The sequence below is a fragment of the Gymnodraco acuticeps genome, unplaced genomic scaffold (genome assembly GCF_902827175.1).
Source record: "Gymnodraco acuticeps unplaced genomic scaffold, fGymAcu1.1, whole genome shotgun sequence".
Classification (NCBI taxonomy): Eukaryota; Metazoa; Chordata; class Actinopteri; order Perciformes; family Bathydraconidae; genus Gymnodraco; species Gymnodraco acuticeps.
The window spans coordinates 2,645,783-2,673,649 of record NW_022991705.1 but is presented as its reverse complement, the minus strand read 5'-3'; the positions used below and the strand labels follow the sequence as shown (position 1 = coordinate 2,673,649).

General features: G+C 41.5%; 1 protein-coding gene across 1 annotated transcript; it reads right to left on the bottom strand.

Annotated features, from left to right (window-relative positions):
• LOC117534628 (transcriptional regulator Myc-like) lies at positions 1–27,713 on the bottom strand. The gene is made up of 3 exons (XM_034198872.1): positions 27,200–27,713; positions 706–878; positions 1–6 (listed from the first exon to the last, which is right to left on the bottom strand). Exons 1-3 carry the CDS (start codon positions 27,711–27,713, stop codon positions 1–3), a joined length of 693 nt encoding a protein of 230 aa, XP_034054763.1.
• Between the last annotated feature and the right edge of the window lie 154 nt (positions 27,714–27,867).

The following is a 27,867-nucleotide window of genomic DNA, read 5'->3' as shown; positions in this document are numbered from 1 at the left end:
TCATCTCTGAAAAGGGAAGCACACTTTAGAGTCATAAAGGCCATGCTATTTATGGACACATTATAAACAAGGTACTTTACTCTGAAATGCATTTAATCTGGACCATTATTTACCCTTTGTCATATATCTGTGTTTATCATATCTTACCTATTTTATGTTAAGACTAAAGAAATACATGTTTTCGACCATTTAGTAGTTAAGGTAAGATTAGGTTACTTTTTTTAAGGTATTTGGTAAGTGTTCGGTGAGTTAGGGTAGGTTTTATTTTTGTTTGCAAATGTTTCTGTATTAATACATAAAATATCTCCAATTCTACATATGAGATGTATCTGAAATACTTGTTTTCCATTGGATTTTTGAATATTGCAGACAATAACGTCTGTGGTCAACACATTTTTATGATACTTACCACGTTGTGAGGATCCACAGTGCCGCCTTCCTCTTTTTCCTGTGTTTTTGTCTGTCTGTCTTCCTGGCTGGGCGTGGCTGACCTACATTTGGATTTTCGTCTCCACACCGCTCCTGCTGTTGTTCATCTCACTGATTGCCACTACTCACCTGCACCTGTTTAAAACCTTGGTTCTCATCCTCAGTCTTCGCCAGTTCTTCGTTTATTCTTCAGTGGTAAACTAACATCCAGGCCTACTCAGCATTTTTGCCTAGTAACTTGTTGATGCTCCTAGTGAGAGGATTTACCTTACTAACCCTGCTTCTTTCCCGTTCCAGATCCACACACCTGCCGCTCCGCCTGCCACGTCCAGCCACCTCCCTGGTGTCCTGCTCTTCGTCTCCACTCTCTGAGCTCCTCGTCCCGGTCTGAACCTCGATTCCAGGAATCTCCTTCAGCGTCCTCTCCAACTCAAAGACTGTGCCTTGGTCTAAAATAAAGCCCATTTTTGACACTTCACCACTGTTTCAGTCTTAGTGCTTGCATAGCAGGTTCTCATCTCCAGTCATTCCACGTGAAGCCTAACAGAAGAACTGGCCAAGAATGAACCCCGCAGGCACTGGATCGGATCCCGCCACAGTCCATCATGCCCTGTCTAGTCAGGGTTCCCTTCTGGGTCAACACGACCAGCTCATTCGGGCGTTAGTCGAGAGTAATCAATCCATGGCTTATCATGTCTCAGAATTAGCTTGCCAGATCTCTGCTCTTACTACCTCGGCTGCTGCTTCTCATGCCACTCCCAATCCTGCTCCTGTTTCAACTCCACGCCAGGATTTCCCCATCACCGACCCTGAGTCATTCCACGGAGAAGTGGAGAAATGCAGAGAATTTCTTTTTCAGTGCAACAAAGTTTTTCGCCAGCATCCTGTTTCGTTTGCAGCTGATGTCACCAGGATTAATTTAGTGGGAATGCTGTTAACAGCATTCCAACTATATGTTATTTTACGGACGAAAAGTTTATTATTATTATTCCGCCGGTATTTTGCACCTCTTCTCCTCCCGCATTGAACATCGCAGAAACATCAAAACGTTCAGCTCGGTCGGGAATCGATGGCTATTACTTTTCTCATTCATAACTTTCATAATTCCAGAGATACATCCATTACATTACATTGCATTTAGCTGATGCTTTTATCCAAAGCGACTTACAGTAAGTACATTCGACCAGGAAGACACAACCTTGAAGAAAACAGAATCATATAAGTACATCAGGTTTCATAGAGCCAAACATTTCAAGTGCTACTCAACTGGCTTTAGGTAAGCCAGTCCTTTATTAGTATAAAAGTGCTTCGTTAATAGTTCTATCGCTCGAAGTGGAGTCGAAAGAGATGAGTTTTCAGTTTGCGCCGGAAGATGTGCAAGCTATCTGCCTTCCTGATGTCAATGGGGAGCATCCCATAATTCATCACATTTTTAATGGCGACCGAAGGTTAGCTTGTGGTTCAGTCTGTGGACAGTTAAGCTAGCCCGGCTACTGATATTTTTGAGATGTGCTCCGAAGCGAGAAGAGGTGTTTGAATGACGCTGCGACGTAGCGCAAGCTACTTAAAGGGTGGGTGGATTCCCTGACGTAGTCGTCAAGATTACCAGCCAATCAGGATTGGCGTAATGAGATTGATGCTTCTGATGCATACGCGTTGAGGCGCATCCCATAGTGAGTGTTATAAATGAGAACTTCAAATTTGCCTTCATATATTTTTTTAAAACTGCCATAATTCCCAAACCCTACAGTACATTCCTGAGACATCATTTTCATGACAAACGTAGGAAAACATCTCGTAGCTTGAAAAATGACAGATATTTAAGCAAAAATAATTCAACAAAATGCCTCTTGAGGGCATGAAGTGACAACAACTTTCAACATGCCTCCATTAAAGCCCATTGTAATTTCAGGCTGATATTTCCTCACGGCAGCAGCCGCACACCTTTAGTTAAACTGCCAAAAAGGCCACATTATTAACCCGAAACTACACAAAAATTACACTTCAGATACTCAACTTCCTTGACATGCTTCCCGTTTTGAAATTTCACAGATATCTGTTACGGTTCTTCCACAAAACGTTCACATGTAGGAGGTTTATCTCTCATTCAGAACAATGGAAACCTTTGATCTCTGCACACCTCGTTAGCTCAACTATAAACACCTGTGTCATGGAACACGATGATGTCATCACTCCAACTGACATGCTCAGAGCAGCAGACTTCAGATAGCAGTGTGCTAACAGTCCAGCCGTGAAGACATCTACGGGACAGTTTTGAGAGTTGCCGTTGCCATGGCAACACATTGCTCGCCTTGAAACACGGTTTTCTCATAACTTCAGTGAATATACTCCAAACAGCCCAGAACTTCACAGGTATGGTAACGATGCAGCCATCAACGCATCTAAGCGTAGTATGGGGTGTCATCAAATGTTGTTGCCATGGCGACAGACCACTCACCATGAAACAGGATGTGGCTGTAAGTCCAATCGACACGGTCCAATCGTCCCCCAATCTTCACTTGTATATCACCGGTCCATGCCTCAACAGCTCGACGCCAAATCTGAGATCTCACCATATGCCGTTTCTATGGAAACGCATCCCTCGCTATAACTCCTATGCAAATGTTCAAAAAGTGCTCAAACTTCACCTGTGTGCTAACAGTCCGGCCGTGAACACATCTACGGGACAGTTTTGAGATTTCTTCAAATGCCGTTGCCATGGCAACACAATGCTCACCATGAAACACGGTTTTCTCATAACTTCAGTGAAAATGCTCCAAACGTCCCACAATTTCACAGGTTTGGTAACGATGCAGCCATCAACGCATCTAAGCGTATTATGGGATGTCATCAAATGCCGTTGGCATGGAGACAGATCATTCCCCATCAAGTTAGTTCAAAAGTTTGCAGTTCAAATATTCTGCTGCTTTTCCAAGCCTTTTTAGTTTATTTTCTTCTCTTATCACACATTCAAGCCCCCTGTGTTCATGTATCATTTCAATCTAAATTATTCACTTTCTTCTGACACATTACATTTCAGCATAGCAGTTTAGCGTCAGATTTTCAGCATAAAGCATTCCCACTAGCAATTTCTTCAGGAATTACATTCTCTAGTTATGTTCTGAGTTTGCTCCGTGGCAAGGCTTTAACCTGGGCAGGGGCTTTGAGCTCATCGGTGGATTATGACTCTCTGCGTTTTGAGTGTTTCTCAAATCAGTTTTCTGCCGTTTTTGATCATCCCAATTATTCTGGCTCCGCCGCTAATCAGCTGTTCAGTTTTCCTGATGCTGCCCACTCCAAGGTCCTACAGTGGGTCCACAGTTCCCGGTTCTCCATCCATCCAGGAGTTAACCGCACGCGCTCCCTCCTTAAGAGGCACTTCTGGTGGCCAACTGTCAACAAGGACACTCAGGAGTTTGTTTCTTCCTGTCCCACGTGTGCTAGGAGCAAGTCCTCCCACCAAACACCTGCAGGGTTGCTCCAGCCTCTACCCATCCCTAACCGCCCCTGGTCACATATCGCCTTGGACTTTGTTACCGGCCTGCCTCCCTCCCAGGGTAACACCACTATTCTCACCATTGTTGACCGGTTTTCTAAATCTGCCCATTTTGTATCCCTGTCGAAGCTTCCTTCTGCCCATGAGACCTCCCAACTCCTCACTGAACACGTTTTCCGTCTGCATGGAATCCCTTCTGACATAGTCTCTGACTCAATTCACCTCTCGGGTTTGGAAAGAGTTCTGTCAATCTCTTGGTGCATCTGTCAGTTTAACATCCGGTTATCATCCCCAGTCAAACGGCCAAATTGAGCGAACCAACCAGGGCCTGGAATCAGCCCTCCGCTGCATCGTTGACCGTAACCAGAGATGGGGTCGTTACTAAAAAAAGTAATATATTACATATTACTTTTTTAAAAAGTAATATATTACACTACTTCGTTACTCTCTACATAAAGTAACTCGTTACTTTACTCGTTACTTTACTCGCAGGGCCGGCCCGCCCGCCCTTACCTACAGGCAGATCACGCAGACTGCGGCGCACCTACAGTGTGCGCGCCACAGTTTTGCCTCTGCGAAACTCCACTTGCACCCCCAATTACTATTGCATTAAGGAAGACATAACACAAGTCTTTCTTTTTATATGCTCTAAAATAGGCTACCAGCCACACAACAAGCTAACAGTCAAGACACTAATGAATTAAACCAGTTCAAGACGCATTATTCTTATCATTCTTTATGAGCGCAGTAACGGTAAGGTATATAATTACTTATTTATTTAGTATTCCATAACTTAGTAACAGAGATGGTCAAACTAAAGTGGTAGAGACATGGCAGAATTCCTACAATGAAGCGGGACATTGAACTGTTCACCCGTGAGAGGGCGATCAACAAAAGAGAGCGAGCGCCCTGTTGAGGGAGTTTACAGATGAAAAGACTCAGCCATGTTTATGCAGCACTGCACGTGGAGATGTGGTCTCGCAGATTACATAGGCCTACATGTATATAAACCATAGACTGTAAACCTGCGGCGGAAACCCCTCTTGTCTGTCAGTGAGTGTGATTATTTTATAAAAGTAACGAAGTAACGCGTGGCGGGGCAATGTTAGTAACTGTAGTGTAATTACTAAATTATAAAAGTAACGCGCTATACTACTCGTTACCGGCAAAAGTAACCCCTCAACCTGGAGCTCACATCTTCCCTGGGTTGAGTACTCTCATAACGCTTTAACCTGTTCTGCTACTGGTCTCTCCCCGTTTGAAGCCTCTTTAGGGTACCAACCGCCCCTGTTCCCTGAAGAGGAGAGAGAGCTAGCAGTTCCTTCGGTCCAGCAGCATGTTCGTCGTTGCCAGAAGATCTGAAAAGACACTCGCTTTGCTCTCCTCCTGACTTCTGCCCGGAACCAACAGTCAGCCAACCGCCACTTCAGTTCGGGAGAGCGGAAGTCGACCTGTTCGCCAGCCGGCGCAACAGCCACTGTGCCCTGTGGTTCTCCATGGCTCTGAGCGACGATCCGCCCTTGGGGGTGGACGCGTTCGCACAATGGCCAAGCAAGCTGCTCTATGCCTTTCCACCGCTGTGTCACATTCTCCCTCTCCTGGGGAGAGTGAGGCGAGAACGTCTGTCAATCATCCTAGTAGCACCGGACCGCGTCTGGGCACCGTGGTACTCAGAGATGACACAGATGAAGGTGGGCCAGCCCTGGGCAATTCCCCTGTTCTGGGGGGCGATGTCTCAAGAGGCAGGTGCAATCGGGGTGTTACCCACTCTGGGCCAACCTCTCCAGGCTTGTCTCCTGAGAGGGACAGGCTAAGACAGGGTGGATTGTCTGACAGTGTTATTCAGTCTATCCAGGCAGCTAGCGCTGAGTCGGATGCCCACTGTGGGTCAGTGGGCATCCGACCCCCTCCCCGGGCGTAATGCGCTTACGTTTCCCCGGGCCCGGGAGAAACATGGCGCGCACTGGGCCCTTAAGGGGCTGGAGGACTCTTTCCCCCTGCTTTAGGGCAGGAGGGGGGAGCCCTCCACGTCATAGTTCATACACGCTCTTCACGAGGTAAGCGTGTCTGAGTGTGGGACATGGGGCACTTGCGCTCTCCCCGTGCTCCTTAGGGACTCGGGAGAGGTGGTGCATAGTGAGCCCATACAGGGCTGAGGGCTCAGGTAGGCCCGCCCCGGGGCCGGCTACGGTAATAGAAGTCTCAGTGGATGAATGCTTGCATGATATGATCAAGTGGTAGTACCCATAGAGTCCAGTAGAGGGCTCCGCCTGTGCTTATATAAAAAGGGTTACCATACGTAACCCCTCGTTTTAGGAATCATTACTGCACCACACTATTGTTCTTATATTTGTTATCTATCAGTTGTCATGACTTGTGGTTGCCAAACCTTGCCAATCTGCAACAATACCTTACCATATATCCTACATTCGTTGTGAATTCCGCTGTGCAGTGCAGCGTCTTGAAGTTTCATATCAGTTATTCATACCGGGGCAGAGGGGTACTCAGGATGGCCTTTTGCTAAAATGCCACAGGATGTTAACCTATATATCTACACAGTGACGAGTGGAGCTTCAGCGTTCCAATAAAATAATGGAAAAGGCAGAAATCCATTAAAAAGGCAAATGTTACCTTTGCATGAGAATGGTGATCTGATTGCTCCAGCTCCTTGAAATGTGAGTTATGGTTGTACTGCAGGCTGCTGCTCTCTTGTAGAGATCCATCTATACATCTTGCAAAGTGTGTAACATCTTGCCTGTGTCAAAAAGGATCTGTGTTTGTGAATGAGTAGCACATTTAATGTGCGTTTTAACCTTTATTTATGCAGATTTTGCTCTTCATGCTCTTTTCCACCATCGTCCTACCTCAAAACCTTTACTTAATATACAAATATACACATTTTAGAGACATTAAGCAGGGGAAAAATAGTTGTGTTGCAAGAATTCCTGTTAGGAAATCACCTTGCAATGCATCATAGTTTACCTGTTGTCTGGTATTTTCCTATATATTTAGTCTGTAATCCTTGTGCGTTGTTAATTCTTTGTAAGTTTCCATATTGTTTTTTATTTTCCCTATTTTATGCACACATTTTTTAAATAACTTCACCCTCTGCTGCTCAAAATATTGAAGTATTTAGTAAAAGTAGTAGGTTTCCTCTGCTTACTTATTCAGGGGCTGCTGGGTAACAGAGGGCAGCGACCTTGAGACAGATCTCCTTACTCCGGCTAAACGATGGAAACAGAGCAGAAAAGAGCCTGTGCTATTCCTGAGGAGTCTCTATACAACACGCACACACACACACACACACACACACACACACACACACACACACACACACACACACACACACACACACACACACAACACCACACACACACACACCACACACACACACACACACACACACACACACACACACACACACACACACAACACACACACACACACACACACACACACACACACACACACACACACACACACACACTGCCCCGGGCTGTTGTCACAGACATGCTCCCAGGCACAAACACATGCAGGCTTTCTCTCTTAGAAACTCACACAGAGTACAGCTTTTTTTCATGCATAGTGCTGTTAGGGTTAAACAACATTCTGGTACACAAATTATTCATGATGACGACTATCTTTTTAAAGTTTTGATAACATATTAGATCATTTTACCTATCTAAATAAAACCTCAAACAGTTATTCCACCGGTTTCATCTTTAGAGATGCATTATGATGTCACAGGGGTGAGGACATTATGGACCTACTGTACAGTATATGCAGAATCAAAGAGGGGAGGCATGTAAAGGTATAATCAAAAAGCAAACTTTATTAAAATAAAGCTGGTACAAAGAAGCTGAACACTTAAAGTTAAGGAAAGGTAAAACAAAAGGAAAGCAAAACAAAACAGGTAACAAACCTGGATACTTGGAAAACATAGGAGGGAGGTAAATCTAGAATACAGACAGGAAACCAGGAACTGTGGGAGACTGAACCAAACTGGGGAAACATTGATGAGGAACAGAGGCCTGTTCTACGAAGCCGGATTTTCGCTTAGCGAGCTAACTTCAGGGAAAACTCGGGGTTTATGGTCCTACGGCGCTGGTTCACTTCTTACCGGGCTAGATCTCCATGGTAACTTATGCTGAACGGCAAACCTGCTCCGGAGCAGAGATCAACTCAGTGAAAGCACTGCCTGCTGACCAATCAGAGCTCAGTGTGCGGAGTTTAAAGCCATCAAGTCATATTACAGGATAAAGGAAATACAGAAAAACTGCCGTTGCAGGAAAGACCGACTGTGTGAACATGGAAATGAATAGAATATCACCTCCCATCTTCAGAGCAATCTGACTATTATAACATTAGCGTTAAGAAAGCTTAATTAAATATCTGCCACAACATGTAACCGGATCAGAGTAACATTACGTACAGTACAGTCTGCGGCACTGTCAGTCGATGTGTCCCATTATCATTCATATCACTTCATAATGTATCATATATCTCCTTATCTGAGTCAGCTGAGCCGTATCTGGCCGTGCAACACTTAGAGTGTCACATACTGTATGCAGAAGTATTATTTTAAGCAACACATTAAGTTGAGGAAACACTCGAGTCAAATGTAATGAAAGTCAGATGGTGTCTTAGACGGGGCAGTGATATCATAAAGCTGTTAATGTACGCATTCAAACACTTTTTCTGTTACCAGCTGTATTCACCTTGCAGGTGCAGCTATGTGGCTTTGATCCTGGATAAAGTGTTTAAGTCATGGATGTTTAAAGTTTAACGTCTTCATATTTGACTAATATTATAGTTCACTTTTCATTCAGGAAGTATGACGCTGCGCTTTCAGTAAGCTTCTCCATGTTTGTGATTGGTCAAATGTTGCTAACCCCGCCCCTTTTATGTGAACGCACACAGCCGGACAGAGAACCCCTGGCTTGAGTTACCGAGTTGATAACGAGCGTCGTAGGACCGCTTAGCGAGAGCGCGTTTGTTTTGGATTAGGTAAGCCGGGTAACTCAAACATGTCCAGGGTATGTTGAACTGGATTCGTAGTACAGTATAATGAGCTAAAGAGAAGACAGATATATACACACACAAGACTAATCACAAAAACAAGACACAGCTGGGGAGGGCAGGCAAAAAGACAGGAAGTAAAACAAGACAAGACACAAGGAAAAAAGGCTTTTCAAAATAAAACAGGAACACAAATATAATGACATAACTAACGTTTATCAACCTTTTTTTGTTAAAGTGTGTTTGTGTTCATGTGCCGCCAACGTGTTTTTTAAAAACAAAATCTTAAAATAAAAAGTAACTAAGGCTGTAACTTAGATGTACTGTGGTAAACCCTGTGAACCCTTTGGATTCTCCACACATAGCGTTGTGTGTTCCTTCCAAACAACTCAACTTTGGTTTCATCTGTCCACAGAATATGTTGCCAGTAGTGCTGTGGAACATCCAGGTGCTCTTTTGCAAACTTCAAACGTGCAGCAATGTTTTTTCTGGACAGCAGTGGCTTCCTCCGTGGTGTCCTCCCATGAACTCCATTCTTGTTCAGTGTTTTACGTATCGTAGATTCGTCAACAGAGATGTTAGCATGTGCCAGAGATTTCTTTAAGTCTCTAGCTGACACTCTAGGATTCTTCTTCACCTCATTGAGCATTCTGCGCTGTGCTCTTGCAGTCATCTTTACAGGACGGCCACTCCTAGGGAGAGTAGCAACAGTGCTGAACTTTCTCCATTTATAGACAACTTGTCTTACCGTGGACTGATGAACATCAAGGCTTTCAGAGATACTTTTGTAACCCTTTCCAGCTTTATGCAAGTCAACAATTCTTAATGGTAGGTCTTCTGAGAGCTCTTTTGTGCGAGGCATGGTTCACATCTGGCAATGCTTCTTAAGAATAGCAAATTCAAAACTGGTGTGTATTTTTGATAGGGCAGGGCAGCTTTAACCAACACCTCCAATCTCGTCTCATTGATTGGACTCCAGGTTGGCTGACTCCTGACTCCAATTAGCTCTTGAAGAAGTCTTTAGCCTAGGGGTTCACATACTTTTCCCACCCTGCACTGTGAATGTTTACATGGTGTGTTCAATAAAAACATGAAAACATAGAATTGTTTGTGTGGTATTAGTTTAAGCAGACTGTGTTTGTCTATTGTTGTGACTTAGATGAAGATCAGAACACATTTTATGACCAACTTATGCAGAAATCCAGGTCATTCCAAAGGGTTCACATGCTTTTTCTTGCAACTGTATATCATTTCCATTTAAATGGGGAGGAGTAGCAGTATAAAGTAGCATTTAATGGAAGACAAGTTCAAGTTCTTACAATTTGTTCAGTACTTTAGTAAATGTTTAGTTACTTTTCACTACTGTTCTCCACCAATATGAAGATACTTGAATGAAAATAAACTGAATATGTGGACAGTCAGTCATGGAGAGTTTCCTTTTATTTCCCTTTCCTTTTCTCTTTCTCCACTCCTCCAGCTTTTATTCCCCTCCCTTCTCCATCACTACCACTCTGACTTTATCAGCGTATCTGTAAGTCTCCTTAATTCAAGGCCAAGCTGTGCTGTCACCCTGGGGTCCCTGTGTCACCATCACTTTCAGACAGACACATGTTAGAGGACACTGGGAAGTGTCCACCACAGAGGGAGAGATAGAGGGGCTTATCAGTGCAACCTCACTGGTGAATTAGCAGACCCTTGAGTGATAAGGAGAGGCAGGCCGGCAGACACACTGAGAGAAAGGGAAGGAGATAGGAGGAGGAAGTGAGGCGGTGACAGCTGCTGGAGGGATGTCACATGTCAGTCTCTCTCTCTGTCCCTCCAAAGGTGAGACCAAAGCAGATGTTTTACCTTGCACAAATACAGGAGGGTTTGTTGCAGATTTTTTTAACATGTTTTTTCGTTAGATGCCAAAAATAAGGTCTGTGGTAAAGAAAAAGCTTACTTACTTATTATTAGATTATTACGGTTTGTTCAATGACATGAAATATGGGGAAATATCCCACTTACCCCACATAACATCATCACACTGAACAAGAGTATGCCTTTTGGTTAGCGTTGGTGAGGCGCAGCCATGTGACCGTGATGTGGTTTGTTTATAGCCTAACGTTAGCTTCTAATTGCTGCCGATTGCAGTTACGCTTCAAAATCAAAAATGTTCTGTTGACGTGTAGAATATCCTACTGAACAAAACGGGTATGTATAATAAATGTGTATTTGCCACTGGTCTTATTTCCTGAATTACTGTAAAATCAAATTAGCTGTATCTCGAGAGCACCCCTCTATTGCTAACTGATGTGTCATGAAAAGCGTAGTTAATGCACCACTTTGTTTGTTCTCCTTCCAGGAAGGTCAGAGATTATCTCCATATTTCTCACATACCTTTGCCATTCTTATTCCCACCTTGAACCATGGTGATTGTTCTGTAACTGGAGAGTACTTTTGTTGAATTACAGCACGTGCCCACACACAGCGTAAGTAAGTGTGTCCTCCTTTTGAGACTCCTGGTAATGGAATAAGATAATTTCAGCAGGTCAACTCCTGCTGACATGTTTTAGCATCCCCAGTTCACATTTGTGTGATCGTGCATTGAGTTTCGGTGATATTCAGCACAAAAAGACACGTAAGCCTGAATTTACATTAAGCTTATTTTCAACTGATTGCGGCTGATCTTTCTTGTTGTTGACAAGCTACAATTGTCCAAACTAGCTTTTAAAGATTCTTCAAAGCGTTATTTTTCAAACTACACTTGATTTAAATCTCCCTTATTATTAGGGCAGGAAAGTCTACACGACTCTCTTGCCCATACTTTTGTGACATCATGGCGTTCCAAGCAGCACATTAACGTTAATAATGCAACAAAAAAATGAATTAAAGAAATCTACGCATTGTGCAACGTTTGTGTAAACTCTGACCTCTTTTGTTATTTACGATTAAGCCTAAAGATCCTTCTGCCCAAACGTTTCATTTGGGACTACGTCAAATGTTTCTCCTGCCATGTCTTTAACAAGGCTCTCAAGAATATTTTTGATTGCCAAGGGCCTCCTCTTCATTTTGACTGAACCTAGGCTCATCACATGATACCAATCATGAAGTACAGTATGACACAGACCTAACTATCTTTTGAGCTGATAAAAAGTGTAAAAAGGAAGAAATTGATTAAGTGATGAGAGATAAAAATAAATCTAATATGTAATGAGTGATTCTATCTGAATATTCCATACAATAAAATGTAATAAAAACAGCATAAAGTCACATTTAAAGCTCTTTTCCAGCTACTGTTTGTAAAAAATACGCCCTAAAATATCGTGCTAATGTCACTAAACAATTCATTTATTTCAGTGTACTTTGTCAAAATGCGGACAACTACATTCCTCATCATTAACTGTGTGGTATTTCAGCTCCATGGTGTCCATTTATATCCCTTTTGTAAATTTCCCCCAACCATCAGAGCAGAAATTACCCCCTATCTTCTGTGTGGCATGAGATATCAAACATCAGAGCTCTTCCTTTCCATTTCCCATCTCATCCCCATCACCCAGACTGCATAACATCATCCCGTCTTCATCATAAACTGCCAAGCATCCGTCTCCCAGCCCCCCCACAACACTTGTGTGATGCACATTGGGATGGATATCCACTTTTGGCGGGGAGAGGCGGGGAGAGGCGTGGAGTCAGCTCCGATTGACCCGGCTGTGGATGAAGCTCTTGACGTGAATCAGCCCTGTCAGCTCCTGTGAAGGCTGCCTGTCTCATCGGCCCGTCTCCCCCCCCGCTGACATGATATGATGGGAGATGATACCGAACAACGGCACGTGGGCTCTCAGATGTTAGCGGGAGGCCCCAGGGCGTCATAGACCCTGACAGACGGCACTTTATAGCTTTAATCCCGAGGTGTTAACTTAAAACGACACTTGACACAAATTGAGGTTGCCTTTTCTGTTGCAGAGGAAGGAAGGAAATTAGAGGGGGAAATATAACAAGGAGAGTTTTTATTCAAAGCACTTTAAGTTGAGTGTTAGCTTCTAATGGCCCGTCCACACACAGGCATGAAAGAACATCTTGAAAAATCTTGATGCTGGGCGTGTCTGAAGCTTGGCGATTTTTTGCGAGCAACTCAACCAACAACCAATCACATTAATCTCCCGCCCCCGACATACAAAGCAATAGCAATGTTAAAACGAAGTAAACTGGATATAAAATCCCCAAACAGGCGAAAACCTACCAGTTTCACCCACTGTCTCTGTCACCTCCCTCCATGCCTGGTTCCTCCGGTTTGTATCCCGGTAAATAGTTCTGGTCGTAAAGAACCGGGTGATTTGCTACCGTAATTTCTCGTTTGGAATATGAGGAAATGAACTCTCCCAGCTTGCACGCGGTTTGATTGGCTAGCGCTTGTGGCGGGATTTGCATAAACGGGATTTGATTGGCTGATGCCAGCTTCGAAAGCATCGGGAGCATCAAAAGTTGAACATTGCTCAACTTTTGATGCTCACGATGCTTGCAAAGCCATGCTCCGCTCCCCACAATGCAGTTTGGCGAAGATTCAAAATCTTCTACGTCACCCCATTCAAGTGAATGGGCGAAGCTTTGAAAGATTTTTTTCATGTGTGTGGACGGGCCGTAAGCTAGAGGTGGCATTAACGCAGGAATGGCAGCTGACTGCAGTAGATAGGAGATCAGGATGATTGGCTGTTGGAGATTGAGGCAAAATGTAGTTCATTAACAATGGACACCCTTAATAAGCTGATGAGATGCAGCTGAGGAGTGAAGGAATTTAAAGCTATTGCATACCAATATACAAATATTTAAACAGCAACAGGAAGTAAATGTCAACCTCCTGTATGTCTTTTTGCGAAAACCATTGTTCTTGCAAATCTTTGGACATGAACCATAAACCTCAGCAAAGACAACTGGAACCGACACAGCTTTTGTCCCTGGTTCATTACCGCTCTGACAAATTCTGTTGCACTTGACCAACATGTGTCTTCTTGGGTTCCGTTTCCGGAACAGGGGTGTTGAAGGTGAGGGTGAAACGATTACCATCAGGCCTACACATCCAAAAAATCTAGAAAAAAATACCAGCCGAGTCATAAATCTACAATTTAACACTTAATAACCTTAATAACAACAAACAAGGGCTAAAATCAAATTTCAAACGCATTATTATATCTGTCGATTGCAATATAAATATTCTTAATTTCCATTAAGAGTGCTTGGAATGGGCGATGTAAGTTTAAGTAATTACATTGAACCTTCATTACTTTGAAGACAGCTTTTGTAGAAATCGTAAGGATTATGATAAATTGTGTTTATTAAAGACAAAAATGGGTTTATGTACGAGTGGAGAGGAATGAAAAAAGCAGGGAAAATAAGATGTATTGATGAGCAAATAGTATTTGTGTACCAGAAAATACACGGTCTAATGATCTAAAGTCCCCTCTGGATTGTGTCAAGACCAGTGCTGGAATGTAACTACATTTACTTAAGTACCATTTTGTCATACTTTTACGTTGAATGACTCACTAGTACTTGCAACTTTTTACATTTAAAAATACATCAAATATTTGATATATCATGCAGTTCTGTACCCCTTATATACCGAGTATTTAAATGAAATCTAAAATCGGCTAAACTTTGACAAACTTCAACATTTTAAAGCTCTTACATTTATTTCCAAGCAATTATAACTCAATAATATAATATTGTATAAGAATACATTACTTTCAAAAGAGACATTTTGCATATGAGTACTTTTACTTTTGAAAATGTGAGTATATTTTGTAGAAAACAATTCTTCTACTATAGGTAACATTTTGAATTCAGGACCTTTACTTGTAATGGAGTATTGTTGTGCACCGACAGAAATGCTAGAGAGGTTCATGTTGTTTATGTTTGCTTTCTCTCATTCCAGGCTTCTTGATTGTTTGCACCTGTCATCCATCTGTGACTCCTGTGCTCATCAGTGTCAGCCCCGCCCCTGATTGGTCCCACCTGTGTCTTGTCACCATGTGCTTAAATTCCCCTGTCTCCCAGTGTTCTTTGTCAGTTCGTATTGTCTTATGCTATGGTCAGGTCGATGTTTCTTGTGCTCGTGAAAAGTTTAATTCCTCACTACGTGAGCGCTTTCATTTTTTGTTCGCTATTTTTGTCATCTCGGCTAGAGATTGATAGTTACCCTTTTTGTTGTTCACTGCTGTATTGGAAAATAAAGTATCTTACAAATACTTGACCTCTGTCTCCCGGGTCGTGCAATTGGGTCCTACCAGAGCCATATAATAGAAGAGTTATGACATCTCCGTTCACTCCAATGGACCACTTTTTTACAGCAATGGCGAATCGTGGAGCCTCTCAATCGTTCCCCGGAAGTTAGCGCCAAGGTTAGCAGAGCTGTGGAGTTGCAGCATAATAGACCGTTCGTGACGGACTTTTAAAGGTAAGAAGAAGTTTAAAGATTTATATTGCGGATATTATCAGTACATCTGATTCAATTGAACATGTGTATTAAAGGATGTCAGTGGATTATCCCTAAATTAGTAGATTTAGGGAACGTTTACAGATAACAGATCAAGCTAGGATACCGAAGCAAGTTAGCAACAGACGTTGAACAGCCTTTTAATTGTAAATTCCGTTCTCTTAATGTCTATTTGGTCCAACGTTGTTGAATTAGAGAAGAGGGGCTTCTAAACGGGATTGTATGCGGGGGTGGAGGGAGTTAAATATTAGATAAATATAACTTTGGTGCGTGTAAGAGTGAGTGTTTTTAGCAGAGCCATATTGTGTCCTTGTGATTATGTTGATTATTACCTGTGTATAATGTTGCAGCTCAGCTGATTTTGGATTGATGGCAAAGGGAGAGGAACTTAAGTGAGTGTGAAAACACAAGGTAAGTTTAATACTACTGTTTTATATAAGTAAGCATACTAAACATGTATTCTATCACTGTATTATATAAGTAATCTTGTTAGTAACCGACTGTATGGCAGGTGGAGGGGCCGTGATGTTACAGGTGGAGGAGCAAAACTGCAAGACTGCAAACTCACAAGACAGAGAAATCAAAGTTTGTTCTCCAGAGATGAGGTTGATTTCACTTCAATGTTTTCATATTTTCTAAAGATGTGGAAATGGCACAAAAAAAAACTTGAGAGCTGTAACCAAGACAACTGTAACAACATGAGTAGACAGCCACCAAGGTTTTTCAAGTCCCTCTCTTACTCCATTTTGCCAACCCAAACTTCCAGGTACATGACGGGACACCTTGCTTGTTTTTGTTGTTTGCGCTCCTCTGGCAGGTGGAGGGCAGTGATCCCTTCCCTTCTTCCCTCAATCTTTGAGACTAATGTAAGTAGAAGACATGGCACTGTAAATGTTCGAACATTTAAAATATTATACCACTTAAAAATAAGAAATATTACTTTTGTTACTAAGAGTTCATACTTATTATACCTGTATCACCTTTCACACTATCGCTGTGATCATGAGCTATGGGCTTTGTAGATACAGGTCCCGGGGTGAATCGTGGTGCAGGGGCCCTTCTCTTTTTGACCACAGGGCGATGCACGAAGATGGTGGGTATAGCCTCTGCTCTCAGCCTAGTCTTGCCCTTTTTTGTCTTGACAAACTGGTCTGCATCAAAATGTGCCTGCGGAGTGACTTGAGGTTACTTCACACACAGAACAACTCAGTTTTGTCTGCCCACATACATATTCCATAGTGGTTGAATACACAGTATTAGGAAACACTTTATACTTACTGGACATGTTATACTCATTACATACTGTATATACAATATGACCAAGAATGTGAGACAACTTTATAGAAATTCATATCACATATGTTACTGATGCCATTTGTCATACTTTGTTAAACTCACAAATAATAAAGTTCCATAACTTCAGTTGGGAACAAAGACCACACCTTATCTCCCCAAGGCAATTTCCCATCCAATAGGTGTGCTATATTGGTGTGTGTATAACCCTTTCTCCTGTCTGTTTATCCCTCTTTCAGCACAAGAACCAGAGGGGGATTCAATGGAGCCTGAATACCTGCACTGAGACCCTCACCCTGCACCCTGAGTCTCAACTCTGTGTTTTTCAAGCCTTTCCCTGTTTTTTGTATTAAACAAAACATTAAGCTTTCCCAATGGTGTGGTTTTCATTTTGTGAAAAAGTGCAAATGCAGTGTTTGTATATAAATCACATATTTGTTTGCTGTTGGTCGTGAAATTGCTCCTGCTTCCTCCGCTCTGTGTCAGTGGGGAAGCTGTACATTCGTACTCCTTTCTCTGAGCGATTGGAGCATCCCCAGGCAGCACAGCAAACCATGGTGGCGACTAGGAGGCAGCACAGCAAACCAGGACAACACGGAGGAAAAGGCACAGACAAAGTGCATGATATGCTATTCAATGTTTATTGAATTCCATGTATTTGCAATGGATGTTCCTAAAACAACACATTTAACATCATCATCATCATGCTGCTGCTGCTGCTAGTCCTTTGATAGTCACATGTCGGTCTCCTGTCCTTTCTGAAAGCCATAAAGATGACATTAGTCATTTAGATAACTTGTGTCCTCAATTACCATGGTTACTGAAACTACCATGAATTTAAGAAAATGGTAGACATTAATCTAATCTGAATTTTAAAGCATTACTTTAGATCCCCTCACTCTAAATATATCAATAAACATTAGAAAGTGATGCTCCTGACTACCATACAAGTTTAAGAAGATAATATTGGTTTTAAAGAATTCAAAGCTATAAATAAACAGCAACAGGCTCTTTAACCAAGGCACTGTTAGCCTAACATGTAAACTAGTTCACACTAATCCTAATATTATCATTTAATTTTTTTAAACATGGATGTAAATACATACACATATCGATTTGTTGTATAAATATTGCAAATCAAAACCTTTATTCACTAATAATTACCAAAAATCGTAGTTCTATCTCCTGTTATCAATGCATTCACATTGCCCGCCATGAACTTCCGGGGAACGATCCTCGTCTACATGAACCACGTGACGATAACCGTTTTTGGACTTCCGTTGTCATAACTCTTCTATTATATGGCTCTGCGTCCTACATCCTAAGTGTCTGACTTCGTAACAAGTATCTGAATTCTTGTTCCACCTCTGCTCTGTTGGCTCAACACAATGTTTAGAAATGTTTGACATTAACATAACATTTCACACTACATGTTATTTACTGCCAATTTGATCCAAAATGACTTGCATGCACTTTAATACCGTTGAAATGCCTATGGAAGCAATTTAAGGTTCAGTATCTTGGCCAAAGACACTTTGACATGTTGACTTCAGTGGCTTGGTATCGAACCACTGACCCTCTGGTTAGAAGTGGCCCATCTACCTCCTAAACCAAATGTGATAGGTCTAACTTTTAACATTTTAAATATTTCAAGTCACTAGAGGGATTTCCGCTGCAGGTTTATATTTTCGTAACATTTGTGCGACTTGTCCACATGCAGCTGTCACAGGGGTTGAGCTGCGGACTGAGACAGAGACACGGAGGAGTAAACAGTAATCTTTTGAGGGGTGGAGGTATGCCCATTATTTTACATTTGTCAGAAGAAAGGACAGGAATGTGACGGTAAGGTGCTCTGCTGCAAAGACAACAACATCAAACCTCTCCAAGCACCTGCAGAGGCAACATGCTAACACGAAGCTAGTAGCTAAAGACCCCCGAACCCAGAGTGATGATGTTGAGTGTGTGCCGCAGAAACTAGAATTTCCCCCGTTATTAACTTGTGTTATGTCTTCCTTATTGCACTAGTAATTGTTATGTGTGCACATGTAGGCCTACGTTTTGGCAATAGGCTGTTTCTGAGTAACGCAAAAGTAACGAGTAAAGTAACGAAAAACGAAAGTAAAGTAATATTTTACTTTTATTACTTTTTTTAATGTAATATGTAATACATTACTTTTTTTGAGTAACGACCCCATCTCTGCATAGGATAACCCTAACCCTACAACCTGAAGAGAAATACTGTACTTTGAGGTCTAAACATTTTTGAAATACATGATTTTTGGTGAAGAAAAATATAAAATGACTCCTGTGGAGAGCGTTGGCATACATCAGCCCACACCCAACATCAGTCACTGCCTCTCACCCTGTACTATATCTGTGGTGATGTTGAAAGTGATACTTCAGTGTTTCGTAAAAGGCCTTCTCACAGATGGCCAATAAAAATGATTGATGTCTGGAAGGGGTTTCACAGTGGGGTGGGAGGAGCACACACGTTTCCAGAGGGGTTTTCTGTGTGTGCTTCCAAATGTGATTTCTATAGGGAAAGCATGTGAGATTTCTTGAATTGTATGCCTCAAGCTGCAAATGATTAGCGGATTCATATATTAATCAATCAACAGTAAGTTCAAAGGTAACAGTTGTGTTAATCACTTAATTGTTGGAGGTTTTTCATCCAAGAACTATAGCTTTGTTTTGGACAAAAACAATACATTTGTATTCTCTACCATAACCCAATTTTTACGTGACAATATAATTTACCTAAAAGCACTACTGTGCAATAGTTAAGGCTCTACTTTAGTCTCTCAATTGGTTTCATGAGATGCAGAAAACATGGACTCAAACCTGTCCAATTGATACAAAAACAACTGATACAAAGTTTCCAGTCTAGCTACTAGAGTAGGCTAAGGTGTGTGTGTGTTTTCTTTTTTTAAATGTAGTCATTTTGTGTCTATTTATGGTCATTTTGAGTCTTTTTATAGTTGCTTCATGTCTCTTTGTACTCATTCTTTGTGGTTGTGTTGCCCTTCATCATAGTCGTGACTCTCTGGGAGTTCAAACTCATGCTTGTTTCCAGATGGTATTTCCAGAGCACTTTAGGGTTGAAAAACTGGACATATAAAGAAACAGCTGATGTGTGTAGCGTACACAACAAAAGCAGTACACAATTTAACGTACCTAAACATACATTTGCACACAGGTCCACTATTTAATATTCCGGTAAATTTTATCCATGTACCCTCCCTGTTATTCACTTGTGAATTTCACCTTAGTTTGCATGAGGTGTGTGTTGGGGGATTATTAAGTAGATATCGATTGTGATTTGATTAAACTCTTGCTAATTTGCTGCAAACCAGCGAGACATTTAATCAAATAAAAATCAATAGCGTCTTAAGAGCCCTTCGTACATCGCAGAAATGGGAGACTACAGTGAAGAGGTTATAAATTACTGGTGGGAGTGATCCGGCCGATAGGATAATGTTGGAGGAGAGAGGAATGGACAGAGACGGAGAGGGGAGGGTTCCAGGGGATATGTCACCCGTACATCGTGCGGGGAGGATGGATTTGTGTTCAGTGGGGAACAATTGGCCTTGGTGTTTCAATTTCAGCGTGAGGAATTAACCTCTGCTGAGGAGTGGATAGAGAATTATTATTTTCTGTTGTTTTATTACCTGTATTATTTTATTCGATAAAAAACAGCAAGTGAAACATTTGTAGACAACTAGGGTTAGTCAACAATCTGTGCTTTACTGGACATTCAATGTATTATATGTACGCATGTTCTACCATCTAAATCTCAGAGCACAACACATCTTGTGACTGAATTGTAAAAGGGGAATAAATGGTCATGGGGATTTGAAACAGGTGACAGTTTACGGACTCTTGTTCGTACAGTTTGTCCCTATCGCTCAGTTAGAAGATATATACACTCCTAATTATAAATATGTAAAGTTCTCCTTAGAAAATTATACTTGTCTATACAGTATGTCTTGCATCTCCTCTGCATGGAAGAAACAACAGCTTTAATACAGTAGATCTCGTGGTTAGGGACGCATGGGAAAGTTACTCGAGCTCAGTGGGCATTTACAAATGTTCAGAAACCCAAAGAGACAGGAAAAAGTCACAAGACTAATTAAGGATTTGAGATTTACTAACTTGATTTTTGGGGTGGTACATTTATATATAAAAAACATTAACAATATAACGACTTATACAAACTATCAATTTCAAGAGTTGTTAATCTGAAATACTGTGCATGGTCAAAGCCAAGTTACATTTCTTGAATTCTTGCTGACACAAAATATGCTTGCCTTCTTATGCGCTCGGACGCTTTTGACGTTTTAGTTATAAAATAGCTGCTGCCATGTTGGATAACAGCATTTATTCTACACACCAAGTGTATTATTGTAGGCTTCTTTTAAGGACAGGTTAACAGATTAAGGGTGGCCTTATTTTTCTTTTAAACTTTTTTTGTATTTGGAAATGTTGCTTTTAGATTCCAGGATCATATGTGTGTGTCTCGTGTTTCTCTCTACAATATGTTAGTTGTCGCTTTTTTACTAAACCAAATTATCCTTGTATCCTGTACATTCTTGTTTTGTTTTTTTGTCTGATAATCCTGAAATAAAATCATAGGATCAGTAATGCAAAGTAAAATCAGTATTGCGACAAGGACCACCAGAGGGACAATACACCTGTACTTTTAACATATAGTTACTAAAGATGTCAAGTGTTTTATTCTCATTAGAATTCAATGATATTCATACACTGCACAGTTTATTCTCAGTTTGTCTATTTTTTGTTTAGGTTAATTCCTCTTATGTGTTTGTGTGCATTGTATACACCAAAGCAAACCTATAAAGCAGATCTGATTCTGATATCATACATTATATTTTAAGTTTGTACAGAGTCCTATATAGTGCTCTAGCGGCAGTGGGGAGAGATGGGGATGTTTGCATTTGTATGTGCTTTGGTATCATTGAGGGCAAAGTTGTGTATTGGAGACATATTGTCCCACATTTTGTTTCTATCTGGTATTTTTTACATTACAAACATTACTATTATGATTATTATTATAACTCATGTTAATAATTCATATATTATCAAACATATCAGGATTTCATGTGAGGCATAGAACAATAGCTGCTGCTATGTGGTCCAACAGCCTCTTGCTATACATATGAGAGGGTCTTATAGAAGTCAGGTTAGGGCCATTCTGTGGGACAGGTTCACCGATTTATGGTTTAATATTCAATGCCATTGTTGATTTACCTGTCATTGTTTTTTTTTCTTTCCTTGGGACTGATATTTTGTGGTGATATTCTTATGACCTACAGGGTTGTTTATTGTAATGTTTTCTTTTGTTGACCATGTTGGAATTATGTTGTCAATTTTCTCGTTATTTTTCTAATAATAAATTAAATAAAGTCAATCAATCAAAGGGTCAACAATGTAAAGACACATTTCCATCCATTTGATGAAAAGCAGTAGAGAACCACTTAATTCTACTCTAAGGTATTGAATAGCAGTGTTCACAAAGCATCTACAGCCTGGTGTGTGTATGCTGCAGCCTGCCAGTAACCTGCAGTCACGGGGTCATTCAGTGACCCTGCTGCCCTGTCTGAAAGCACCTGCCTGCTTTTTTGTCCATTTTCCTTTCTTTATCTTACTTTAATTTCTGTTGTTCTAGTTTTCTTACTGTGAAATTATAAAGGTGCCCTTTAGTACATCTCTTTGCCCAAGCTTAGTCTCAAATAAGGAAACGCCTTGCATTCAGGCAAATGTGTCTTCTATACATTTCATTACAAATACACTATAGACACATACAAATACAGAACAAATAAACTTGTGTTGAATATAGCAAAGGTACAATGAGGTCCTTTTTAAAAGAAAACATGTTTTCATACAAAATGCACATTATCATATTTGCTTCTGTAGGTCTGTGTGTGTTGGACTGGTTTATTTACATTGGGTTTTAATAGTAATCTTAATACATTATATGATATATATATATATATATATACATTATATATATAATATATATATATATATTTATTATTATTATATATATCATGTTCATGCCTTTTGTTTCATAACCTGGAGTCCTAAACAGTGCTATAGCAGCAATGTTCAGAAATGGGTGATCTAATTGCAGTGCTCACAAAGCATCTCTCTCCCGGTGTGTTTATGCTTCGGCCTGCTGGTAACCTGCGAGTCACAGGGTCACCGTGCACATTAGATGTCAATTATACCTCCTCCATATGTCCCGCTCCACTCCGATTTATCTTCATCCATCCTGGTTCACAGCGTGACCTCCCTACAGGCTCAGCAGGGACAAACACATCAGGCCTTTGTGTAGCACGCACACAACACACACCTCTTGACTTTTAATAATGCTTTGTCCCATGCCAACACTTCTGCTCTGTCCGTCATAGTTGATCATAGATATGCTTTTGGGAAATCATTTAGCCCAGGGGACTCAATTACTCTAAGTTTGTATGATGTTGCTGTTAATGTTTTGCATTTACTCACTGATTCACTTCATGTATCTGCATACAGTCACATGACAATTATAGTACAGTTTAATATTTTTCATCCGATTGAAGTGAAATCGCAAAAAATAAATCACATCAATAATTTATATATGTCTCATAAATATGCTGCAAGATAAATGAGTCTCTTATCCATACATCCATACATCTAAATGTGTCATTGGACTGCATGCATGTTTCAAATAATAGAGCAGGAACTGGTGGCTGAGAGCCCTAATTAAGAAATTCCATAAAGGACATCAAACAAAATGTAGCGTATTGCTCACAGAGGCCCGCTTTCCCATCTGGCCAAAATGGCTATTGTGGCTCATTGTCTAAAAATAGGGATGGAGACAAATTATTATCATTTGCCAAAGCCCATGACAATAATGATGAATGAACACGTTTTTTCTCTTTTCTGCTATGCCCTCTGAAGTCATTGCTTAAGGCCTTTTTCTCTATTTCCCCTCAGTTCCCTCTCCTCTTCATATCTCACCTTTCCCAGCACCAACCATATGGTCTAAAAAAGATCTATTGAGGAACCTTCATCAGTACACTCTGAGATCATCCTTCCATTTTTTTTCTTTCACCTGTAAAAATCCAAAATAGTTCACTCTCCATTTCCAATTATCCTGCTCTACTATTTATTTATGCATGGGTAATGCGATGAGTACGGATACAGTATACATACACAAACTAAAAACAATGATTTAATGCAGGAATCATAGTGTTTATAGCGGATGAAACACGTCTCTAGACGGCCTATTTGACAGTTTTATTGCTAGATTAACCAGGATTTAGTAGCATTGTTAAAAGTGGCAGGTTAGGGTTTGCAGAACATTTCAATGGTTCAGGTTTCAAGTTTGTGGATTGTGTTCGTTTTCACGTAAAATGTTTGAAAAAGTCATTTTTAGATGTTTTGTAGAATTGAACCTTACAATTACCAGCAAGCTGCAGTTGTGTCATCTCTTGCTTCATTTGCAGAAAGGCTGAGGAGCAAGGCCATTTTTATGTTTTGTTACATTTAACAGTTTTACATGATGAAAATCTATGAAGTTTCCAAAACCTAAGAAAATATGAAGTGTTGTATTAACCAAAAATGAAGCCTCGATGGCACCTTACTTGTTTGTTATGCCCACTGTAAAGACACTAAGGATTGTGTCATTGTTATTTATTACTATACATAAGCATGACAATGGGTTTAATATTCATCAAATGGCACTTGGGTGAAATAATGGTGATTTAATTGCAGTGTTCAGAAAGCGTCTACAGCCCGGTGTGTTTATGTTGTGGCCTGCTGGTAACCTACGGGTCACTGGGTCATTCAGTAACCCTTCTGCCTGTTTTCTTTTTTTACTTACATACACTATGTGGAAACATTTGGTAAAACTTTTTTGCAAATATGTTTTGAAACATATTGTGTTTGTTAAATACAGAGTTACATCCCAGGTCAAATGTACATTATAGGGTCTTGAACACGTCGTTTTTTTCAGTGATTGTAATTGTTAAATGTCTGTACCCTTGTAAAAAAGTTCAGACTTGATCAGACAACAAAGTTTTATCGTATCGTAGTTTTGTATAAATATGCACATTGTCATATATCTTTGCTTCTGCAGGTGTGTGTGTGTGTGTGTGTGTGTGTGTGTGTGTGTGTGTGTGTGTGTGTGTGTGTGTGTGTGTGTGTGTGTGTGTGTGTGTGTGTGTGTGTGTGTGTGTGTGTGTGTAGGGAGTGGATGGAGAGAGGGAGCCGGGTTCAGAGGCAGTTCAACCGCACACGGGTTGACAAATTATTTGTGGAATTGTTGCATTCGCAGTCACTTAAATAGGAATCTGTCAGAGTGGAGGAGAGGGGCCGGCCTCACGGCTACAGCAAGACCCCGACCGGCTCCACTGTGCCCCCCCCTCCCCTCCAACCGCCAGGCACTCCTCCTCCCTCCCTTTTCACCTTCTTCTCCTCTGTGTCTCTCCCTATCTGCCCCCTCCTCCCTCCCTCCCTCTCACCCACCCTATGATGATGGATTGAGCCTAATGCAAATTTACAACCATTTTATATGTCGATGCCTCCCCCCCGGCCGGCTGCGGGAACATAGCTCAACATCATGCTTCCAAAATGTCCGCCTTGAAACAGCCGGCATCATCGGCCTCCTCTCAATCTCCAGGCTTCACAAATCTCAGCTGGATGGAGATTAATGCCGATGTGGGGCCCCTGATGGCCATGGTTGTGTATATGTGTGAGTGTGTGTGTGTGTCGCCATGTTTGTTTATGGCTATGTACATGGCAGTACGAATCCTCGATGGATACCGCGCTGAAGGAAGTCCCCACTTCTCCCATTTGACCCATTCTTTGTATCGTGATTGGCTTTCGTGTTGCAGGACGTTTCACGGTCTGGAGAGATGTATCCCCCCCAACATTGTTGTATATCGTCCTCCCTGATGGAGGGATAGAAAAAAAAGAAGAAGAAGAAAGGGGCCAGTTTTTCACCCTATCAGCTTGGAAAGGCAATGTTGTGCCCTTGTAATTGAGTAGGTACCTCATCTATCAACAGTGCCACCCCTTGATAATAAATATAGAGTACACAGACAGCTCCCCGGAGATTTAAAGAGAGGGTGTGTGAAGGAGTATGTGTGGGATTGTTTGTGCACGTCAGTATGTATGTGTGTTGAGAAGAAAAACTAGAACAGGTGCCTTCGGCCTGATGAACTACCTTCTGTGTTCTTGAATGAGTTCACGCACTGATCTCGTGAAACCCTCAAACACTTGTGTAAAATGCACCTTGATGGTCAGTGTGCGCACAGCAAGCCATGACCTTATTGGCGTTTTATGTCTTGTTCAAGACTTGTTTTGACATTTTGACATGTTTGACTCAGTTAACCAAATAAAGCAAGGTTTATTTTCTCACAAACAAACTTCCTGTTTGCTAACTCTGACAACCACAATGTTACTAAGCGCCAGTTGAAAATACCGGTCTACAGTGTCAACGTTTATTTCCGTCCTTGTAAATGAAGCTCCATGATCACTTACTAACAGAAAAGCTAGCAAATTGATTTTGGGATCTTACTTCTGGAACACTTGTCTTGCCTTTGGTGGAAGAACAACTTTCAATTTGCTTCATAATTGTGAACAGGGCATCATTTTATAACCTGTCCCCTTGCAAAATACTCCCATTATGAAAGTGCGGCTGGGAATCTAGATAGGTTCCTTTTTTGGGGTAAGCAGCATAGGCAGTTTGACATTTGCGCTTGGGGGGGCAAACCTTTTTTACTGACGTCAGTACACAGTCCCAACTATTGTGTGGGGTGTTATGGATACAGAAGCAATAAAACCAGCGTTCACCGCACTGAGTATGACTTTTCCACATACGAACACAACTCGTCTCGTCATGCACGCCTCATGCCCGCCTCATGCCCGCCTCATGCCCGCCTCATGCCCGCCTCATGCCCGCCGTACACACACACTCATATGGAAGGGGCGGTCTCTCCCCCCAACAACAGTGCATTATATCTGTAAAACTTATCATAACTGTGCACATCTTATACTTATTTGATAACTACTATATCCCTTGGTTACTTGAACACGCTACAATAATATTAACCAGTGTCCTACTCAGTGCAGAAGTAGACGCCTTAAACGTCCCAGAAATTGGACGTTTTAAAAATCGCCGCATATCTTATTGTAATACAATAGCTGAATCACTTGTATGTAAAAAAAGCGAGGGAACTTGTGTTCTTAACCTCATACGTCACAAAAAAATAAATAAAATAAGTGGCTGAAATATGTTACAGCATTACTACTTCTAAAACTGTTCCAATACAAATATTTCATATATCAATATTTTAATAGATGTAATATAATGATTGTTACAATACAAATCTGAATAATATCATGTTTTGTTTGAAATAATTTCATTTTTGAGCAGTCACATGTTGTGACGTGTGTGTGTGTAGCGTAATTATGCTGGTTACTGCTGCTGCTGCTGCTGCTGCTGCTGCTGCTGCCACTGTTAGGCGGAGTGTCCAGTCCCAGATCCTTACTAGGGAGCGTCCCTGCACTCTGCTTGGGCGTCTCTGCTATTGGGTACGGGAACACCAGAGACGGATCAATGCACCCTGACGCGGCTGTGTCGAGGTCTTGCAGGTAGCTGCTGTTTAGCCTCCATGCTCTGGTGGGCTCCGGGCAGAACACCTTCCCCAGCTTGGCTGCGGTGGAGAAGCCGCTCCACATGCAGTCCTGGATGATGAGAGATTTAAGGAAGGTCTGGGAGTAGTTGACCACGTCGTCGCCCAGACACTCGGTCACCATTTCCAGCTGATCCGCCGTGGAGGGAAAGAGGCTTGACAGGGACGGGCTCGGGGAGAGGGGAGGGGTCGGCTGGAGCTGCTGAGGGTAGAAATCCTCCTCCTCGTTGTCATAGTAGAAATACGGTTGAAGAGAGTCGTAGTCATCGTTTTTACTCGCCAAACTTGATTTCAGCGGCATTTTGAATTTGTTGTATTTTTCCTTATCGTGAAGCTGATTGAAAGAAATAGAAATAAAGGTTGATTAGATGTTGATTCTAAAAAGGTCTGCAGGTTCAATGCAGCTGCTTGGCACTGATCCTGCTCTGCAACATTAAGTGCAACAACATCACATG